The sequence below is a fragment of the Asterias amurensis genome, chromosome 4 (assembly GCF_032118995.1).
Source record: "Asterias amurensis chromosome 4, ASM3211899v1".
Lineage (NCBI taxonomy): Eukaryota > Metazoa > Echinodermata > Asteroidea > Forcipulatida > Asteriidae > Asterias > Asterias amurensis.
The window spans coordinates 16,927,597-16,948,609 of record NC_092651.1 but is presented as its reverse complement, the minus strand read 5'-3'; the positions used below and the strand labels follow the sequence as shown (position 1 = coordinate 16,948,609).

The following is a 21,013-nucleotide window of genomic DNA, read 5'->3' as shown; positions in this document are numbered from 1 at the left end:
TGTAAATTAGCAACAGTTTTTGGAAGAAAACAAACTGTGAATAAAATAGACTTATGATTCACTGGTTTGCCCTTATTACTTCTGGCCAGTTGGGCCAGTAACATTTTATGTCACTGCCCTGTCAGCCTTTTTCACGAGTCATTACTTCAAATGAAGTATGCTTTTCAACACTGAACTAGTCAGATGGACCACTTGGACAGAATTCTGACTGGTCCACAGGTGTTTTGACTGGCATTTAGCCAGACAGTAGACCACTGAGTGAACATGTAGGCCTAGTTTCCAACGTTAACAAACTGGAATAAGAAAATGTGTCCCTTCAATGTCCGGAATGGGAACTAATTATGTTAATTTTGAATTATAGAAAAAAAAAAGAAAAAAAAAAGGAATTAAGAATCGCGAAAAATTTAAATTCACAGTACAAACTCTTTCTGTGTATGTCACTTTCCTCTTGTTATGGCAAGCTTCAATTATGCCAGAGCCCAATTTCATAGAGCTGCTTTAAAATAAGCACTACAAAGCTCAGCACAACAACATCATGCTTACCAGAACAGGGTGACCAGCCAAAACACCATGCCACGTGTACAATTTGTGTCTGGTATCCTTCTCATTTCTTTTCAGAACCACCCCAACTCATTTAGAGATAGTCATTACATGGTGTTACCGCCAACCTTTCCATATCTTATTTCCACCATGCAAAGCTTCAAATCCTACTTCTCATTTCTGCTATGCAGAAAATTGTTAGGCTATATTTTCTGCTATGAAATTGGGCCCTGATCTTCAAATACTGCAATAGACTATCCATTGAGCAACGTATTAACATAATTCAACATTTTGAGTTTCACTATTCCCCATATGGTTCTACATCAATTCTTATTGTTCTTGCCCCAAGTATGACCGAAGTAACAGAAAACCCTAAATTCAAGAAAAGGTGACCCCGATTATTTGTTTTGATAATGCAGTTGAAAGAGATACGTGCGGTCATTTTATAGGGGCACATTAAGCAGACCAGTACACCCAGGGGTTCAGCTGCGTTTCGTAAATTGAATACATTTCAACAGTTTATGCAATTACTCTAACTATGCCCTAACACATGACCATGAGATAAGGTCACGAATTCAGGCTTAAAGGGGTAAAACTTTGCCTTGAAATCGAATACAATGTTGCTGTTCGGAATTGCTCCCTATACTTTAAAAGAGTTTTTCACGGACGATAGCTTTTACAGTACATATATGTTGTAATTAGTGAGACTTTTAAAAGCCCACATTAAAGGCAGTGGACACTATTGGTAATTACTCAAAATAACTATTGGCATAAAACCTCTCTTGGTGACAAGTAATATAGGGAGAGGTTGGTGGTATAAAACATTGTGAGAAACGGCTCCCTCTGAAGTGCCATAGTTTCCGAGAAAGAAGTAATTTTCCACGAATTTGATTTCGAGACCTCATATTTAGAACTTGAAGTCTCGAAATCAACCATCTAAACGCACACAACTTCGTGTGACAAGGGTTATTTTTCTTTCGTTATTATCTCGCAACTTCGATGACCGATTGAGCTGCAATTTTCAAAGGTTTGTTATTTTATGCATATTATGTTGAGATACACTAAGTGAGAAGACTGATCTTTGACAATTACCAATAGTGTCCACTGCCTTTAATGTGCTTCTAGAGTCGCAACCATCGGAATATACGCCATTTGGTCAAGAGGAAAATTTGCCCTTACTAAGTGGGTCCGTGATCTGTCATGAAATTAAACGAAAACCAAGGGATTTATTTATTATTATTATGTTGTAATATTTTTGATAAAATACATATATCGCAACCTCAATGCCCCTAATATGTGAGTTAAATTTATGTGAACCTTTTTAAGCATGACCCCAACATTAACCACCAGTCAAGTTAAGCCTGACCTTTAACTTGTAATTCTCATTTAGCTGCCCATTTGAAAAAGGTCTTTCACACAAAGAAAGATAATTCAAAGGCATTATTCAGCTCTACTTGAGATATTGATACCTTCCTAGAGAGAGAGAGAGAGAGAGAGAGAGCAGAATTTAATTTCACTCAGTTTATGCAGAGGTCACTGAAGGGTGCTTGCGTGGGTCTGAAGGGGGTAGGGTTAGAGAGTGCCGGGGCTGGAGGGTTATTTTAAGGCCGGTGACCGTGGAGGAATTCCTGGGATAAGATCATGGTGTTGCTCTTGGTAATGGCGCAAGGGGGAAGCAGTGGTCGTGAAGAAAGATAGATTTATAGTTTGTTATCTGACGAGATTAACTTGGTATTTGTGTTAATTATGAATTGAGAAGTTGTGTATTTCAACCATGCTTATTGATTTACTGAAGAATTTGGATTGGTTTATGTTTGGCATTGGTGGACGGTGGTGACATTTGTTGACTAATTGCTAGGTTGCTTTTTTGTCGGTGAGCCAATTATTATGTGCATTACAAGCACATCAATATGTGGATGTTTGATTTGAAATCTTCACAATTTAATTTTTTGAACATCCTCATCAGTCCCACTCCCCAAGCATTCTGCTACTTGGCACCGTATACTCTCAGGCAACGGATGTTTAGAGGGGAGGGAAAGGGTTTACGACGATTGTCTTAACCACTTGATGTGTTTTGGTTGTCCTTATAGCTTAGCAACGCTGCCCATCATTCCACAATATAATAATGACCTGTTTGGTATCAAACATATGGTTTTAAACTATATCTCTCTCAAATCAAGCCTTCGGTACCCCCCCCCCCCATTAATATGAGATTGGGGTCTTGCGTATTATTTTCATTACGGACACAAACACTAAATTTATTACAAACTATGTCCTCTTTGCCGGAATGAAGGATTCCGAAGGATTAGGGGCTGTAGGCTCCAACAATTCTTCTCACTAGGTCAGGCATTTCAGCATTTTCTAAAAGAGCAAATAAATTGATGTGAAGTGACATTGGAAAGGAGAATAGTGAAGTCTAGATTTGGCGTAACTTTAGTTGCCGTTAGAGGGCGCATCGTCGACCGGCTCGGAGGGACTTGCCAAGTCTATGAATTTGGTGCGAATCATGATTGTTTGATCCTTTTTTTCTGACTACGATGGGTTTTAGTGTAGTAAGACCGTGATTGTTCTTGAGTACACATTAGAAGACATGACCAGACTTGTTGTTTTCTGAGGAAGCAAATGCTCCTACATTACCCATCATAATAGCCAACCACAATCAAACTGATATGTTGAACTTAAAGGCACAAAAATCGTCCAAAGAGATTTACACAGCTAATTGGAATGGACAAGTAAATTGATTTGTATCCGTCCGTGAGATCGAATTCAATAAAACATCTCAACGCACCGCTCTTTGCAGGTGGGGGATTCCGTTTTAGGGTTGCGTTTCCAAATGTCAGAGGGGGCAAGTCAACACTGAAAGAGCCGGTCAAAGAAAATATTGGAGAACCTTGACTTTTGGTCTTCTGTAGGCGCCACCCATTTCATTTCGATTTGTCCAAGTAGTTTTAATGCGGTTTGTGTCAAAGTGGGAGTTATTTTGTTTTCGTAGTGCGTTAAGAACACCAAGCTTCGTAGGGTAACCTATTCTTTTGAAACACTGCATTATATATAACTGTTAGTGGGCTTTTAGTGTACTTGGACTTTTAGTGTGTCGTTATTGACAAAGCCCAAACTTAAATATTAAACGTGTGCTGGATGGGAGTTTTGGACTTAACTTGTCTGAACTAGCCGAAGCCTTATACCGGGGACGTGGTTTCGAAGACGCCTTTTTGGGCCCGTATAGGAAGGGCAACATAACAATAGTCTGATCCCTATACGCCTCTCTTAATATTTATGCATTACGTCATAAGTCTTACCCAAAATGTGGCTATGGGCGCACGTCACACATCACTTGCAGTGGCTGTGGCCATCGCCTAGTTTGGAGTTGCATTGTGACGTACCTCATGCATAAATATTAAGAGAGGTGTATAGGTCTGAAATCAAGGTTATGTTGACTAGCAATATGGTGACATCTGTACTTAAGCCTGACCTGTTGTACCCACTATCGGTTACCAGTGTTTACATGACAAATTCACACATTCTCGTTTATTCATACGGCACTTTGGTTATATTCTACAGCTCAAATCTACTATAGTTGTGTATTTTCACCATTTGAGTAAATTAGCCCCACTTCCACATTCTTACGACGTCACAAGTAGCACGAAATCTAGTGAACTAGTAGTAGCCTATTATTAATCGTGTATTTTGACTATTGGGTCAGGGAGTTACGTACCCAATGCAAAACTTGACCCACAATAAGATTTTTGCAAAGTAAACCCCTGCTTCACATTAACCCAGCATGAAAACTTTCAGGGAATCAAAAGCTGTCATCATTCCTCGAAAAGTCTTAGTTTTGTTTAACCCCCTGGGAAGGAGGTTGCTTGCGGGTACCCGGTACGTCACAATCTCATCTCGTGTTTTTTTTAGCACTGCTCTCATCTGATGGGATCAAGGTTATTAGCTGGTGATTTAACCCCAACTTTCCCCCCTGGCTTTCATTAAAAGTGACCACAATTAAGGTTCTTTTTTTGGTAATTTAATTGTGGTCTGTTTTGAGTTTGAATGTTTTACGTGTGACAAAATGGGAGGTGGGCTGTTATCTGCCTCAACCTACCCGTTGCCGCCAAAAAGAGAGCGGTGAAATCAATGTGCTTCATCGTTAGTATAACACAGGCCTGATACTTCACCGAGGCAACGAAGGCGATTGCCTCCGTGTCCCCTGGTCATTGCCTTGGTGCCCTCGAAATGATCCAGTACAAATTTGCAATTTCATCATAGGGTGCCCTTTACAAAGAAGAAAATGCCTTGGTGCCCTTGCCTTTTCGAAAAAACGAAGCATACAGGCCTGGCAAACATCAATAACACATACTACTTCGTGGAACTTGAGGATTGGAATAATAATTGAAATTTGCTCCTCTGCTCCATTTCTCCTTGAACAGTTTAAGACATTGGCTCAGAATTCGACCAACTCAAAATAATGTCCCAAAACAAAAACACATGCGTTTTTTTCTCAGGTGGCGTGTGTAGTATAATGATTTGCAGGGGGTGACCAGCCAGCGGGACGAGTTGGTCCTCCAGCTTTTTATAATTTCCATGGTACCCAAGTTTGAAAACATTATGATAAACAGTTGTTTATAGTTTTTTAGTTTTTGTGTGTTTTTTTTGTTTTTTTTGTGTTTTTTTTTTTGGGGGGGGGGGGCGGAGGGGGGAATGTTTTTTCCAGCCGGACCACCTTGACATAATTTTGACTGGTCTGCAGAATTGGCATTTGACCAGCGGAACATTGTACATGAGAAAAAAACACCTATAGAGCTTCATGAGAGTTGACCATCACAAGACCAAAAGTTGCCATTCATTATTGTCACTATTTTCTCGTGTCTCTGATGACCGCTTGAGCTTAACCGTTCACATATTTATTATTCCAATACTATGTTATTTTAGTCACGCAGAGTGTGGATCGTAAGTGCTCTGGCAATGACCATTGTCCGCACAGTCCGCGTGACACACACACTCTAAAAACTCCCGGGTCAGAATTGACCCGGATTTGGGTCACAGGGGGCCAGACCCATTACTGGGTCAATTTGACCTGGAACCCGTGTCATGGTTTTCCGGAATCCGAGTCAAAATCCCCGCTTTTAACCACAGGGATTCCAGGTCACATTGACACGGCTTCCGGGTCAAACTGACCCGGATATGGGTCTGGCCCCTGGGACTCAAATCTGGGTCAATTCCGACCCGGGGGTTTTTAGAGTGCAGTCTCAAAGAATCAGCACTTTTGCAAAGTTGCAAATATCATATGAGAGTAAGTTCATTAGGACAAATTTGTCATCTTCTCTTTCTTTCAGAAAATCTGAGACCGAAGATGGCGATCTTATCGAACAGTTGGAATATTTTGACGAGACTAAAGTAAATGATGAGGAGCAATTCAGCGTACCACAGGGGGTCGATCTCAACAACCCCGTAGATGTCTTCAACACAATATTCGAACAGGTGAGACCCATTAGACAGCATGTCAAGAAACTGTATATGGTTTTGTATTCATTGGTATGGATGATACACTGTCAGTGGAATTGGTGAAAGTACTTTCCAAGGACTTTCCTGACCGGTGAGATGTTGTGGATTTTACATGGGAAATATACTACCCCTTTATCGATTTACTTTTTTTTTTTTTTTTCACTTCTGTGGAAAAAATCCACAGGCATGTCCACGTAGTAGTTTGATTGGATTCGAACCCACCACCTTTGCCGTTATTGACCACAGAGATATATAGAGGTAGTTCGAATCTTAGCGGGTACCGGTTCAACATCTATTTACTTGAATGATGTTGATAATTAAATTAGAATAATATATAAAATTTTGATATCAAACGATAACACCACTGTGGTTACACAATGAACAGAAAGGCCTTCATCCTAGTCTTGAAGTCAAGACGGTAATTGTTAAGCGCGGTGTAGTTACAGCGCGGTGTAGCTACGGGGACGGTACACTCACCCTCGATCTCAGTATGTGTGTGTGAGTCAGTCGCAATTACTGCCACGCGCTACCTACGACCGTTGCATGTGTATAATCGCACTGTCGGTGACTGTTGCATGAACGGCTGACAAATAGGCAGCGCCTAACGACTTGTCATCAAGTCTACCTTCATCCATGCACTACGGAGGGAGGGTTGCCCACAATAGAACCCTGTCTGCCATGAAATGCCACGGCACCACCCAAACTAGTCAATCCGTAAACGGCTGGCTTCGGGTCAAATAATTCCACTGCTCTGCCATGAATTGCCACCCACAGCACCACCCAAACTGGCCAATAGACAGCCATCTTGAATTTGTCCCATTGATATCAATGTAACCAAACCGAGGCTGGAAGAAAAAATAGTCTGGTTCCTAGGTTAAGAGAATGTATTTTTTAGCATTCATTATTGTTATTCGATATAAGGAGCATGACCAAGATGGAGACAGCATGATAAAGGTCTATCCGTAAGCATGGCGACGTTGCGTGGCTTCGGGCATAGAGTCGGGTCAGAGAGTTCCACTGCTAATTGGTGCGAGTCCATTGACCCGCTATGGTTGACTACGGACACGTCGCAATCTTTCTCTTATTATTTCCCCAGTACAAATGTAAAAACCAGCCATGATTACAATCTTTATTATGCTCTTAATTAGAACAAATCCTGGTATTCGATAAACTCATAACTAAACTGAAAGTTTAGCAGTTCCTTATTGGAGTGGTTCTGTGTACGACGTGTAGGGGCCTACATCCTTATTGGAATCCCTTTTCACACGGCGAAAAAGGAGCCAGGAGACAACATAGCAATATTGGACAATACTTTACAAGGGAACTTGGGCACCCCTAAAATTATTGTCCTTTCACACAACGTCACTTTTGTAAAATTGTACAACCATGCTATAGTTTAGCAATGGACCCTTGCTAAATTGCTTTCGTGTGAAAGGGGCTTCAGACCATTCAGAGCAATGGTTAATAGTGCTGGCAGTATATTGTATATTCCAAGAATTTCTCTCATGCATCATTTCTCTTCTCAATTCTGCTGTCAACACTAAGATTTACACTCGATTAATACACAGGTCTATTATAATCGCTATAATCTTACGTGGGCTTACAAAAGCCGCCAAGAACAAGGGTACCACTTGTGGCAGCGAACACTGGAGCGGTTGTTGTATAGTAAATTGATAACCTGATATTGTGGTTAACAGGTCTCCCGCCCGTGGGCTCGCAAGGAAAGTTTCTGTGGTTGTTCAATCAATTTTCTGCTGTGGTTTCTCATGCATTTTGGGTGCAAAATAGGGGAAAATAACCTGGTCTTATTTACTGCAATTGTGGGCGTTAAGCGTTTCACTGATAGCTCGCCAGGAAGTATCGCTTGCTTGGTTTTGTTTTCTACTATTATTAGCTAACCGCAATTTGCTAATAGGATTTTTTTTATTGATTGCACACAAATGAAAAATATAATAAAGGCTGGTCTGTGAAGAACACAGTTTCCTTGTTGAAGGCGGTTGTTGCAGGGTTTTCTAACCTTCAGATTTGCGTTCGTGTCGACTGAAGGAGGTTCTCTTTATCGTTCACTGTGCGCGCACCCAGCGAGGGTCTAATAGTTTGCAGATATGTAGCTGTTTTCCATCATTGCTTTTCACATTGGATTATTACCGCGCAGGATTTGGTGGACTCGGGTTGGCATTTGAAGCTCAACTGCAGTGAAAAATTGCTATTTGAGTTTCGAGTGCAGATGCAGGGGAGTTTGTTGTTGATGAAGTCGTGCAGTGGAGGTTCAAATTTATAGCTGAGACAACAACCTATCCATGTGACATGCTGTGGGCATATTGTTTTAAGAAAGGATCTTGTACAGGGCTGTGCGTGTAGAGAACAATCTATGCTTTGAAGCAGTGGTTTGTGAGATCATGGAGCAATAAAGAGCTCTCATAGGGTGAACATCACAGCTGTGAACTTCTATTTGAGTTTGTGCACGATATGGATTATTCTTCCAATGGTTCTTGCTGCTGGAGTGGAAATACGATTTTGTACTGATATTGTGACGACGTGTAGTATGTAAGTTACTTCTTTTTGGGGGGTTAAATCTTTTTGATTTCAAGTGGTTATATTCACTAAGTAATGTAGTTAAACACGGAGCAAGTTTGCGTTTTCTCTGAATCAAGTGTGGATCTTGACTGCTGTTGTGTGACCGACCGGCTGTCACTGCATTCGGACACAATCTGACCAATATTAATGGGTTTTTTTGTGTGTGATAATTTCGCGTTCATTTTTGTTGTTGAAACAAACTACATTCCACTAAAAACCGTGATCCAACGGGCAACGGGTCAGCTAGGTCATTTTTTGTATTGACTATCGTGACCCGGAATGTAATTAAGCCTTTGTTAGGATGACATCAGACTATTTGTTCACCATTGCTCCATGTTTCAAACAGAGCACGGAAAATGGTGCAATGCACTATTAAATTCATAAATAGGTCACCCCCATTGCTCCATGGTCACCCAGTCTGTGTAGAAAAAAGAACTGAGCCAAACTATGTCACGGACGTGTACTGCACTCTAGGGTTCTGCTTGTTTTTGCTAATAAGAACATTTTAAAACACAACATCATATTTAAAGGCAGTGGACACTATTGGTTATTACTCAAAATAATTATCATCATAAACCTTTCTTGATTACGAGTAATGGGGAGAGGTTGATAGTATGAAAAACATTGTGAGAAACGGCTCCCTCTGAAGTGACGTAGTTTTCGAGATAGAAGTAATTTTCCACGAATTTGATTTCGAGACCTTAAGTTTAGAATTTGTGGTCTCAAAATCAAGCATCAGAAAGCACACAACTTCGTGTGACAAGGGTGCTTTTTTCTTTCACTATTATCTCGCAACTTCGACAACCAATTGAGCTCAAATTTTCACAGGTTGTTCTATGCATATGTTGAGATACACCAAGTGTGAAGACTGGTCTTTGACAATTACCAATAGTGTCCACTGTCTTTAAGCAGCTCTATGAAATAATTAGGTCCTAGAAAGAACCAAATTTATGGTATTTAAAAACCCAAGAACAAATTGTATTGTTCTTCACGGCGCCCGTATTTACTGATGCTGAAACATAATCGATTCCGACTGCTTGGTTTCGGTTTTGTAAATTGTCGTTTTTACAGACTAGACGTCTTTCGCAGTCGCAACCAGTCTATACTAATGGCGTCATTAAGCAAAACACTTGAATATTAAGACACCGATACAGAATTTTGTCCTGAACAAAGACCGTTGGTTTGGACATGGAGAAAGAACAACGTTTTCACAACGGTCACAATGTTGTCATCTCAATGGCCTGTTTGCACGAGCTATGAGATCGCTTTTCCCTCACAGTTTCTAAGTTCCTGCATGTTTTGTTTGGGGTAGCGAGCGGCCAACAGTGATGAGTAACTTAAGGTGCGTCATGGTCACATACGGTAACGGGTCGCCCAAAATAACGACACCGGAAACCCCCACTAAACATAAAAGACAAATGAAAAGGAACACCAAAAATAACCCGTTCTCATGAATTACTAATCTTACAACCTATTTATAGTGACTTCCTGTAAGCCTACATGTAACATTGTCACCGACTCCACCAAAAAAACGACACCGAAAAACACCACTACACAAAAAGACCAAATAAAAGGAACACCAAATATAACACCCAGTTCTTTTATGAATTATTAATCTTACAATCTATTCATGGTGACTTCATGTACGTACATGTTAAACATTGTCATTAACTTCACACCTACGCTGTACTTTGCCCCAATGATTGTTGTCAACATACACGGCTCGATAAGCACATTTTAATTGTTGAATGTTTGTTGAATAGTAACATTTTTATCAACACACAAGTTCGCTGCCGAGTAAACGGCATAGAATCAACATGGACTATGAGTTCTGATCATTGTCGGCACAATACAATAATTATTAACAATAGTCCCTGGAACATATGTAGCCGTGTTGTCAATTAGTGATGTCATGGTCTAGGCATGGGTTATTTTTAACCATTGCCTGATTATTAGCTTTTGTAGTGAGACCGGTTCGGCCATGGATGGATACCGGTATAGTCATGATTCAACCATGCATGGTCGTTGTGGATGGTTATTAATTACATGCTGAAAATGTCTGTGTGCAATTCTTAATGATTTAGTGATGGAATGTAATGTTAAGCTGTCTCGGATCGTCTGGTTTCGTTTACCAGATACGTTAATTGCTAATTGTTTCATAATTCGTCATGCGATACAATGAGTGGGAGAATATCAGCAGGACCATAAGTCTTGCAAATATTGGACAATGACATGAATTAATAATTTACAGCTTGGCTTCAAATGTGCGGACACTTCATCATTCGTACCGAATGCCATACATGGTTTTCCCCAAACTCGGTGATGGGAGCTTCTTTTATATTTATAGATTAGAAGTCTGTACAAAGAGCAGTTATAAGGAGAAATGTTTCCTTTCGATTTTTTTGGAAAACAAAGTTAAAGCCATGGGACACGTTCGGTAAACAGTATTGTCCAAGGCCCACACTTCGTGTATCACAACTTATATATAAAATAACAAACCTACTGTGAAAATGTAGGCTCAATCGGTCATCGGAGTCGGGAGAAAATAACGGGAAAACCCACCCTTGTTTCCGCATGTTTCGCCGTGTCATGACATGTATTTAAAATAAATCCGTAATTCTCCATATCGAAAATTTATATTGTGTTAATGTTTTCTCAAAAAGTAAAGCATTTCATGGAATAATATTTCAAGAGAAGGCTTCCACCATTACCTTCTGTAAACCCTGTAAGTTATTTGTAAATCTGTGAACTTGTCCAGTGGCTTTAAATAGGACTGGTGTTTTCGTAAGTATCGAACAAAAAAAAGACCTAGACAAAATGAAATCCAGAAGGAATTGAACAAATGGGTTGATCAAATTCAATCTGAACCTTTGAAGTTAATATAGTTAGGTCTACGAAGCTATACATCCATGTATCTCTAGAGCAAAGATTCCAGCTGAACTTCACCGTGAAAAAATGGATAGGACCCAATGAAATACTTATGTTTATATTGCCCCGCCCCTCAAAGATTCATAGCATGTGCGATAAATGGCGAAACAATGGAAGACGCAGAAATAGTTTGTTTTCATTCTGAGTTGGATATTATGATTCATAATGACGGATCAATTATCAAACTATACCATCTACCAAGATATGCATTTGATATGATATGGGGTTGTTTTATCAAGATTGATATCAAACTATCAACCCAAGCTGACAGTGACTGTGGTGTGGTTTGTTGGTCAGACTGGGTGTCGTCTGTCATTGTCAGTAAAGACCGGCTGATTAGTGGCCGACCAGCCTGCCGGCTGTGCGATTTGTATGGCTATGTCGCAAGGTCAAACTACCATCTATTCAGCATATTGACCTTGTATTGTCGTAGCAGTGTCATTGTCTCGTGCATGGTGAATGTCGCACACGTTTTGGATTCATTGTGTGGTGATTTGGTGTCTGTAACTCAAGCTTGGTAGACCTACCAGACTAACCTCGTCGGACAGATGCCTCTCACAACTTTAATAGACACACATCAATAGACACACAATGTCTAGTGATGGCGTCTGATCTCTCAGAATATTTCCTGTTTTCAGGATTTTCTTAAAATTTCCTTGAGGCTGTAAGTTTAAATTAAAAGCAGTCACCAAAAGGAGAAAGAAATATACCACATTGTGTCAAATAATGTTGTCTTGTCTGTAAAAGCCTTCTGAATTGTATCATTTAAGAGGTTCTTCTTGTCGAATGAGGGGGAACCCAGGTCCGCAAGCATTTTTCAGGAGTTTCCTCATTCGTCAAATCTCATATATCCACGTGATAAAACATGACATCTGATCTACCTTCCATAGTACAGCAGTACAAACTACATTTAAGCTTAACATGTTAGCATTAAAAAATAACACGAGACCAATAAAAAGTCACAATGATCAAGAAGATCGAAGTCAAGCTTTGTGACGAAACTACATTTAAAGACACTGGACACTATTGGTAATTGTAAAAGACAGATCTTCACAGTTGGTGTATCTCAACATATACATAAACAATAACAAACCTGTGAAAATTTGAGCTCAATTGGTCGTCGAAGTTGTGAGATATTTAAAATGAAAGAAAAACACCCTTGTCGCACCATGGTCACACGAAGTTGTGTGCTTTCAGATGCTTTGTTTCGAGACCTCAAATTCTAAAAAAATCTGAGGTCTCGAAATCAAATTCGTGAAAATTACATCTTTCTCGAAAATTACGTCATGTCAGAGGTTGCTGTTTTCTCACAATGTTTTATATACCATCAACCTCTCCCCATTACTCAATGTTTTAAGAGTAATTACCAATAGTGTCCACGGCCTTTAAAACTGTACGTGTCATTGGGGTAGGAGATACATTTTAATCTGTTCATTCTCAAGGTCGATCATTAGATGACAATCCTACCCGGTCTATTTGTTAGAACCATCAGATGTACTATGCAGAGGATTTAAGTGTTGTCAATCAAGTTAATACTCATGAGAATACTATAGACTAACTTCTGAAGACCCTCCCTATAGTTAGCACTTACCATAATCATGCGGGTAATACGTTCCAATGCTATGAATATCAGAACCGTAAGATAGTTAAATCAAAGTAATTGATTGGAAAAAAATAAATACCGATCGAACAGTTCTCTGACCCGAATGAAATCAAGAAGGAATAAACAACAAATACAAACATACAAGTGGGTGCACTCGGGAAAGCTTTCGTTCTCTACTATTTCATGTTTAGTTGAAGATCTTTTCATCATTTAAGTATAACAATTATCTTTTTTTGTATTCGCATTGTGTCTAGTCATATTCTGGAATTCCCTAACCTTGGTGTGTCTATTGATAAAAAATGATTGTTTTGTTTACAATCAAAACAATTATAGAAGTTATGACTCCAATAAAATACCGGTTAACCACTTGTACATAGTGACTCATGTAGTTGTAATGTTTTGTGGGTAGGGTGGAAGAGCGAAACCAGCTTAGACGGAAGTTTAGAAAAACAGAAGTTTAGAAACTAAAAACATTTATACATTTGACGAAGTGCAAATCATTCTATATTGTTAAGTTTAGAAACTAATCACATTATTTATACATTTAATGAGGGAGTGCAAATCATTCTAGTGTTACTTTTGATTTTAATTAAAGGAACACGTTGCCTTGGATCGGTCGAGTTGGTCTTTGAAAAGCGTTGTAACCGTTTTTTATAAAATGCATATGGGTAGAAAGATGTTGTAAAAGTAGAATACAATGATCCACACAAACATGCCTCGAAATTGCGTGGTTTTCCTTTTACCTCGTCGACTAACACGTCGGCCATTTATGGGGGTCAAAATTTTGACTCCCATAAATGGCCGACCGTGTTAGTTCGCACAGTAGAAGGAAAACCACGCAATTTCGAGGCAAACTTGTGTGGATCATTGTATTCTACTTTTAAAACATCTTTCCAACCATATGCATTATATACAAAACGGTTACAAACGCTTTTGTTTTGACCAACTCGTCCGATCCAAGGCAACGTGTTCCTTTAAGTATAGGCCCTAACTCACATTGGAATGTCCCTTTTTTTTACCCCTTCCTGGTGTAGCTTTGTTAAGGGTGACAATAATACATGTTGTTCGCGATCTCTTTTTTTTATAACTGGGTTCCTCTTTCATTTTGAAATAATGTCAAACGTTTAATTCAAGCATTGTTCACTCAGGGGTGTTAAATCCAGCTGAGAATAAATAGGTTTTCTTCTGCATGCCACGATGACGAAGACCCAATAAATGAGTTGTTGATTTTTTTTTTTATTGTGTAAAAAATTCACAAGAATACATGAATATCCAAACGTATCATCCGTAAAGAAGGTGCCAAGGAATAATAAGTAATTCAAGGCGTGGTGTTAGTGGTGGAACTGTTTTCACTCGAGACGACCAGTGGTTGTGTGTAGGTTGGGGAGGGTAGTGGTTACCCCCCCCCCCCCCCCCCCCAATCCTTGCTCCATGCTGGTTCGGTTTGGGTGTAGGTTTCGTTCTACACTTGAACCCGAGAACAAACATGGCTTTACAATTAATGGTTCAGGCATTTAGAAGTTCCAAACTAGTTGAAGTCAATTACGTTCTCAATACAGTGTGTAAAACAATCTTGTGATTTGCATGTAGGGCCTGCATCTTCATCCATGGCTCAAGTCGTCCCTGTAACAGTAGGGCGTGTCGGATGTTCAATAGTAGGAGATTCACACAATAATCACAACGCACTGCAAAGTGCTTCTCAATAAAATTGCACAAACACCAATAATAAGAACAATATTACAGCGAATTTCTTGAAATGAGAGTGGATCTACAGTTTATAGGCCTACAGTCCGGGTTCAAATCATGTTATTTTTCCCCTTTCTAAGGAATTGTGCAGGAAATCGGAACTCCGTCGATCGAATAACTTCCTTAATATAACAAGTGTATCAGATAACGTAACTCGTTCTATGCAGAATCAGCTGGACTACTAACCATTGGAATGAACATTCACTTTCTTGTTCTGATCAGTTGTCTGCCAGCAGCTGCAGCACCACATTAATTTGTGCTCATCTTGGAAATTAAAACTCGACGGTAAAACCTCAGAGGGGAACTGTTTTATTTTGGATTTTGAGAAACCCAACCTTACAGAATGCTTGAAATTATTTATTACAGAAGGATAAAAAGTGTACAGATAATAAAAGGTAGGCAATATGATATATTTGTGACCTCCTCAAGCAAACAATGAAAACCCACGGGCAGTTCGAGTTGTGGTTGTCATTTTACGGTATATAGGCCTATTGATTGAATGATTATTGAATTCCATTCTCACTAAAATAGTCCCAGATTTCATCGATTCCGAAGAAATTCTTCACAGATTGTTGTATAATTTGTTTAGCCGCAAATAGTCTATATACATAGAGATAAAATGTCACTGTGGTTATGTTTGTCTATAAGCGAATTCTGATTTTCCTTTTCGCTAGCAAAGAATACTTCAGGGTTAATTATACACTGAGTGAGCTATACTAGGTTGAATATAGTTACGCTGGCGCCAGCATGTTTGGCAATCATGATGTAACAATATTTGAGCGTTGTTAATTTACAGTCTCTTATACGCAACAAATTAGACTTTCAGCCCCATTATTATTTCACAAAACAAAGATAAGTCCTTGTGGAAAATGAGAAGCATTGCTAGGTACGAATTGTCTTATAATGAGAAGGCACGATGTGTCTTGTAAGGAGGTACGAAGTGTCTTAGTAATCGTATAACAAGGACTGGGACAAGTCAAATCAAGCTGCTGTTAACGCACAAAAAGAACAAATTGTATGACTAAAATGTATGAAAGAAAATGTCATTATTCGGATTGGAGTTTCATCTTTGAGAGGGCAACCAGTTTTCATTTTGCAAATGGTTCTTCTGTTGGAAATTCATACTGTCTATGGGAAACTATTGAAGGGGCATCAAGGCCAAGAAGTACTTATGTACAGAAGATGTAGATTAATAGAACACAGAACAAAACAAGAAAAAAACACAAATTGCGGTACCTAGATAGCTCAGTTGGTAGAGCGCCGGCACTTTAATCCGGCGGTCGTTGGTTCAATTCCCACTCTAGTCAATTCTTTGTTCAACCCCCAAAATCAAAAAATAATATTGGCAAGTTTCAAGTCAATGAGCAGCTCATTAAAACGCCATTAGATTACATCCAACTAGTGATGACCAGTGTAAATAGTTTTTTCTAATTAGGGCACAGTTATACATAACTGTTGATTGAACTTGATTTATACATGAAGTTCAATCCGTTCTCAATTACATCGGCATCATTACTAGACCAATCAAAACACATCAAGGATAGAACGCCCATGAACGTGTACATGTAGTGACTGGTGACGTGGATGACGTCATATTTGCACAGGATGAGTCATCATGTAGAACTGGTCTGGCCTATCGTTCACACTGTGCACAATAAACACTAGCATTTCCAAACCCACCTCAGTAGCACCACACATCGACCGCACACAGCTGCTCATAAACGAAGAACGCCGGTTGGGATTTCCTCTCTCTTGGTTTGGGGTTTTTAGGAATTACTTTGCTCATATCTGGATTGATATATCTTCAGGGGAGAATTGTGTTTCATGGATTTGTGATAGCAACTGTTTCACTTGTAAGTTTGAATTTGTTTTAAATCCATCAAATTGTTGTGTTTTGTGAGTTAGTGCAATAATAACATACTTACCTGAACTTATTGATCATCGCAGAAAGAGTAAACTTCGTGCATCGGTTCGATTCCGAATGAAATCGATTATGAGCCATTGGTTATTGTGCTAATTATTAAATATTGATCAGAATGCTGCGAATATACAGGCAAGAAACTTGTGTATATTCACAAAAAAATATATTACTGGTAAAAAAAAGGTAATTCGTGTATATAGGCAGCTGTCATGATATGACGTCAACCGATCTATCTTCAAATGTTGTCTTGATACTTTTCTCAAAATTGACACTTTGTTGTAAATACTTGCTATATTGATCAGAATCATAATATACACTATATATACAGGCAAGAAACCTGTGTATAATATTCACCATCATTTATTTGTTGACTGGTAACTAGTATTCCGTGCAGCTGTCATTACGTCATTATGTAACTGATCTATATTATAATGTGGTTGTGTTGATAAACTGTCAAGTTTTAAATTAATATTTAACTAACTACCAGTAAGATTACTCTCTCTATAAAAATACATGCTTATCCAATAATATTTGAGAATGGGCAATATGTCAATGTTCAAGTGCCGGCGCAGTTTGGTTAATGGAATGTGCGCGCTGTAATGTCTGGGTGTGTCAATGTCATTGCTATTGCTCATGCCGTTCCGGGTCTTATTAAAAATGTAAACAATAATAATAGGTAGAGATTGTTAATTATGGTCAGGCTGTCTAATAAAAATACATTTTCACTTTCTAAATCGTTGCCGTGTTTTGCTTAGCTTTTTTCCTTTTATGGCGGATGTGTGACTGTGTACTGTGTACGGAACTTTGGCGTGCATTCTTCTTGACACTGAATATGTGCGTTTCAGATTTCGTGCAGTGCTTCTTTTGTTGCGCGTTGCTGCAAGAGTGGAATAGTACACATGAACTTACTTTGTTCTCAATATTGCTTAATGAGCTGGAGTTTTAGCGCAATGGTTTCATTTGTCCTTAGATTTTAAGCAACCACAACAAACAATTGTTCTTTCATATTGAATTGTTTGCTGCTAGGTGACTGTTTGCGTATTGTAGTTACAACCATGGAGGAATTACAACCAACATTATCCCTAAACGGGAAGTAATTAAACCAAGAATGAAGGTTCCTGCTTGTTGTTCAAAAACAACTCGTGTCGAAATCCTCATGCAAACCTTCACCAACAACAGTTAAAGGCATTGAACACTATTGGCTATTACTCAAATATTGTTAGCATACAAACTTACTTGGTAAACGAGAAATGGAGAGCTGTTGATGGTATAAAACATTGTGAGAAACGGCTCCCTCTGAAGTAACGGAGTTTTTAGGAAAGAGGTAATTTCTCACTCAAATAATAAAAGACTTCAGCTGGAGCCTTATATTAGGCTTCTGAAAGTACACACATGTGATTTTTCTTTCATTAATATTCTCTTGCAACTTCGATGACCAATTGAGCCAAATTTTCCCAAGTTTGTTATTTTATGCATATGTTTAATGGATACACCAAGTGAGAAGACTGGTCTTTGTCGATTACCAACGCTCATTGTTGTTCCCGCCATTTCTTGTCTTTGCTCAGGTGTGTGATACCCCACACGTGACGCCGTTCCTGACCATCCTACAACATCTGCTCCAGATCGAGCCGACGAATCCAATCAGCGATACCGTGTGGGACGCTGCGGAGAAACTCGTCCACAAGGCAGTCCTCTTGGAGAACAAGGATCAGTTCGAGAAACTTCTCAAGGTTGGTGAGAGGGAGCTCGTCAAGACTGTCGCTTCTTACAAGAAGTCGAAGACCGGTGGGAGCAGAAAGTCTAGTGGTGAGGAGAGTAACGTGGTGGGATCTCATGGGTCGAGTGGAGACACTACCATGCCCCCTCTTGAAAACAGGAAAAGGACTGGTACATCATCAGCAACAGAGAGAATGTCTGGAAGTCTAGACCAAAGTGCAATAATCTCACCGGAGAGCAGTAGGATGGGAATACATAATGACAGTCAATGTAGGGTTAATGAAGATGCGGTTAATGGGGAGTTTGGTAAGAGGAACTCACAGATGGAGTCATGCCCCGCACCTCCTCCTCCTCCTCCTCCTCCACCCGCACCACCGTCACTAGGAGGTGCCCCACCGCCTCCTCCCCCTCCTCTACCACCCGGGGTAGGCCCACCACCTCCCCCACCGCCTCCCCCTGGTGGGGTGCCTCCACCCCCACCGGGTGGGATGGGACTATCGAGCTATCACTCAGCACCATCTATACCAAGCTCATCAGCGATACCCAGTGTCAAACCCAAAATGAGAATGAGGACTCTGAATTGGAGTAAGCTAGCACCGCACAAAGTGATGAACGGGAACAGCATATGGGCCAAAGTCAACGAGGTAAGTTGACTTAAAATCAACACACTGTTATTAGCAAGTTTGTCGCCAAAATGAGAACTGTTTTGACAGCGTGTATTTGAGATCAGGAAGGTCATATCCGGAATTTAGGTCAAAGATGTTGTTTTCAGGCCTCCTTCAGAGTCTGATAAAGTTTCGAGGTCATGTTCCTGTTGCAGCAGCTTCTGTCCACATCATACGTTCTGTTTTAATATTCTATATTCGGCTCTTGTTTGGGGGCACATGCCCCCCCCCCCCCCCCCTATATACCGTACCCCAAAGAAGCAGGAATCGGGTCAACCTCTAAGATTTGAAAAGCTGATTTCACAATCCAAAGTTTACTATTAAATCAGTAAAGATCAGGTGATTCTGAACGAAAGATTAATCAGTCCCATATGTTTTGAAGGAGAACCCATACACAGTTATAAACCTATTGAATTTGATGAAATTGTACGAAATACAGGAATGATCATGACAACATAAGTTGGTCAACCTACAACCTACAAAATATATGAAATAATTATTATAAAAATTAAACTTGATTTTCTTGAATATCGAACATCATTCAACAAATCTGATAAAAAACACGATTAATGATTTTGTTTTTACTTCCTCATTGCGTAGACTCGCATCAAGTTACCAATTGAATCATGCTTTCGATTTGAAGGTATTTAAAGTTTAGTGGGCCTATACTCTTATTTTTTTATTGAAACTATCCAAGAAAGAAAACGTCCCCAGATAGTTAACAGAGGAACTTCCATTGTACCAATCAGCCTAAAAAATATCACTCCCACATATTATGACGAATGTATTCACGTTCTTTTAAATGCAGTCATAGCGATCGAACGGCCTTGACCCAATCGCTGAGAGTGAATTCAGAGGTTTTTTTTATTTTTCTGCGTGGATGGTCGCTGGAGTAAATCGCGCGTGGAGAACTGTTTTGTTGTTCATTTGTTTTTGTCAGCTTTTTCAGAAAAGGCTTCCATTCTGTGCGGAATGTGGGGATTTATTCATAACAGAGGAAGCTCCTGTCAAAATAATATACCTGTTATTAAAAACACTCTCTGTAAAAACGCATGTTAACTGTGTGGACAAATGACGTCACTTGAGGCCACTGGGGTAGAATTTTTGAAGTGTTTTTGAAGTAGGTCTCTCTAACATGAATCAAGCCAGCTGCGTTTTGCCCGGAATTCAGGAATATTCCGAACCTTTCATACAATCAATAATTGAAGGGAGAAATAATAGACTTAATATTTCACGACAAAGGTTGATGCATTTTAAATTTCGAGAAAACTGTATATATAAAACAGTGAAGCGTTTGGGTTGCAGTGGTGTGTGCCCTTTTTAGTAATCGGTTAAACAGTATCATTGGTCTATACAAGTTTATATTCGCTACCCCAGCATGATCAAATCATAATCGCGCTTTCATCAGAGTGAACAAACACGTTCAGTCTAAATACTTGGCTTTGTAAACTTGCTGGACGACATCGTTCATCGCTTGTTTACTGTTTTATTAGGGTATACATATTTCAAGATGATTAGATGAAGACAAGATGCGGAAAATGTAGTCTTGATATAGAAAGGTTTGCGGTAACACCATGTAATGACTATCTTCCAACATGCAAAGTTTCATATCCTACTTATAGTCTTGATGTTACATTATTGCCACAAAATAACAATATTTCGACCCAACACTAAGACGTTTCCACGAACCGAATAATTTCTATCCCATCCATATTTGTATTAATAACAAACATCAATTGTTGTCCTAAAAAATAACAAGAGGCCTTTAGATCAAACTTCAAAGACCGCACAACCACAAGCTTCACCTCCACATTCCAGCAT

The 21,013-nt window shown here is 39.5% G+C and overlaps 1 protein-coding gene across 1 annotated transcript in view; it reads left to right on the top strand.

The window, feature by feature from the left end:
• LOC139935946 (uncharacterized) overlaps nucleotides 1-21,013 on the top strand; it is a 119,012-nt gene that overhangs the window by 78,886 nt on the left and 19,113 nt on the right. The window contains exons 6-7 of the mRNA XM_071930595.1: nucleotides 5,868-6,012; nucleotides 18,377-19,171. Of these exons, the coding sequence (XP_071786696.1) occupies nucleotides 5,868-6,012; nucleotides 18,377-19,171 (940 nt within the window). The remainder of the gene's footprint in view (nucleotides 1-5,867; nucleotides 6,013-18,376; nucleotides 19,172-21,013) is intronic.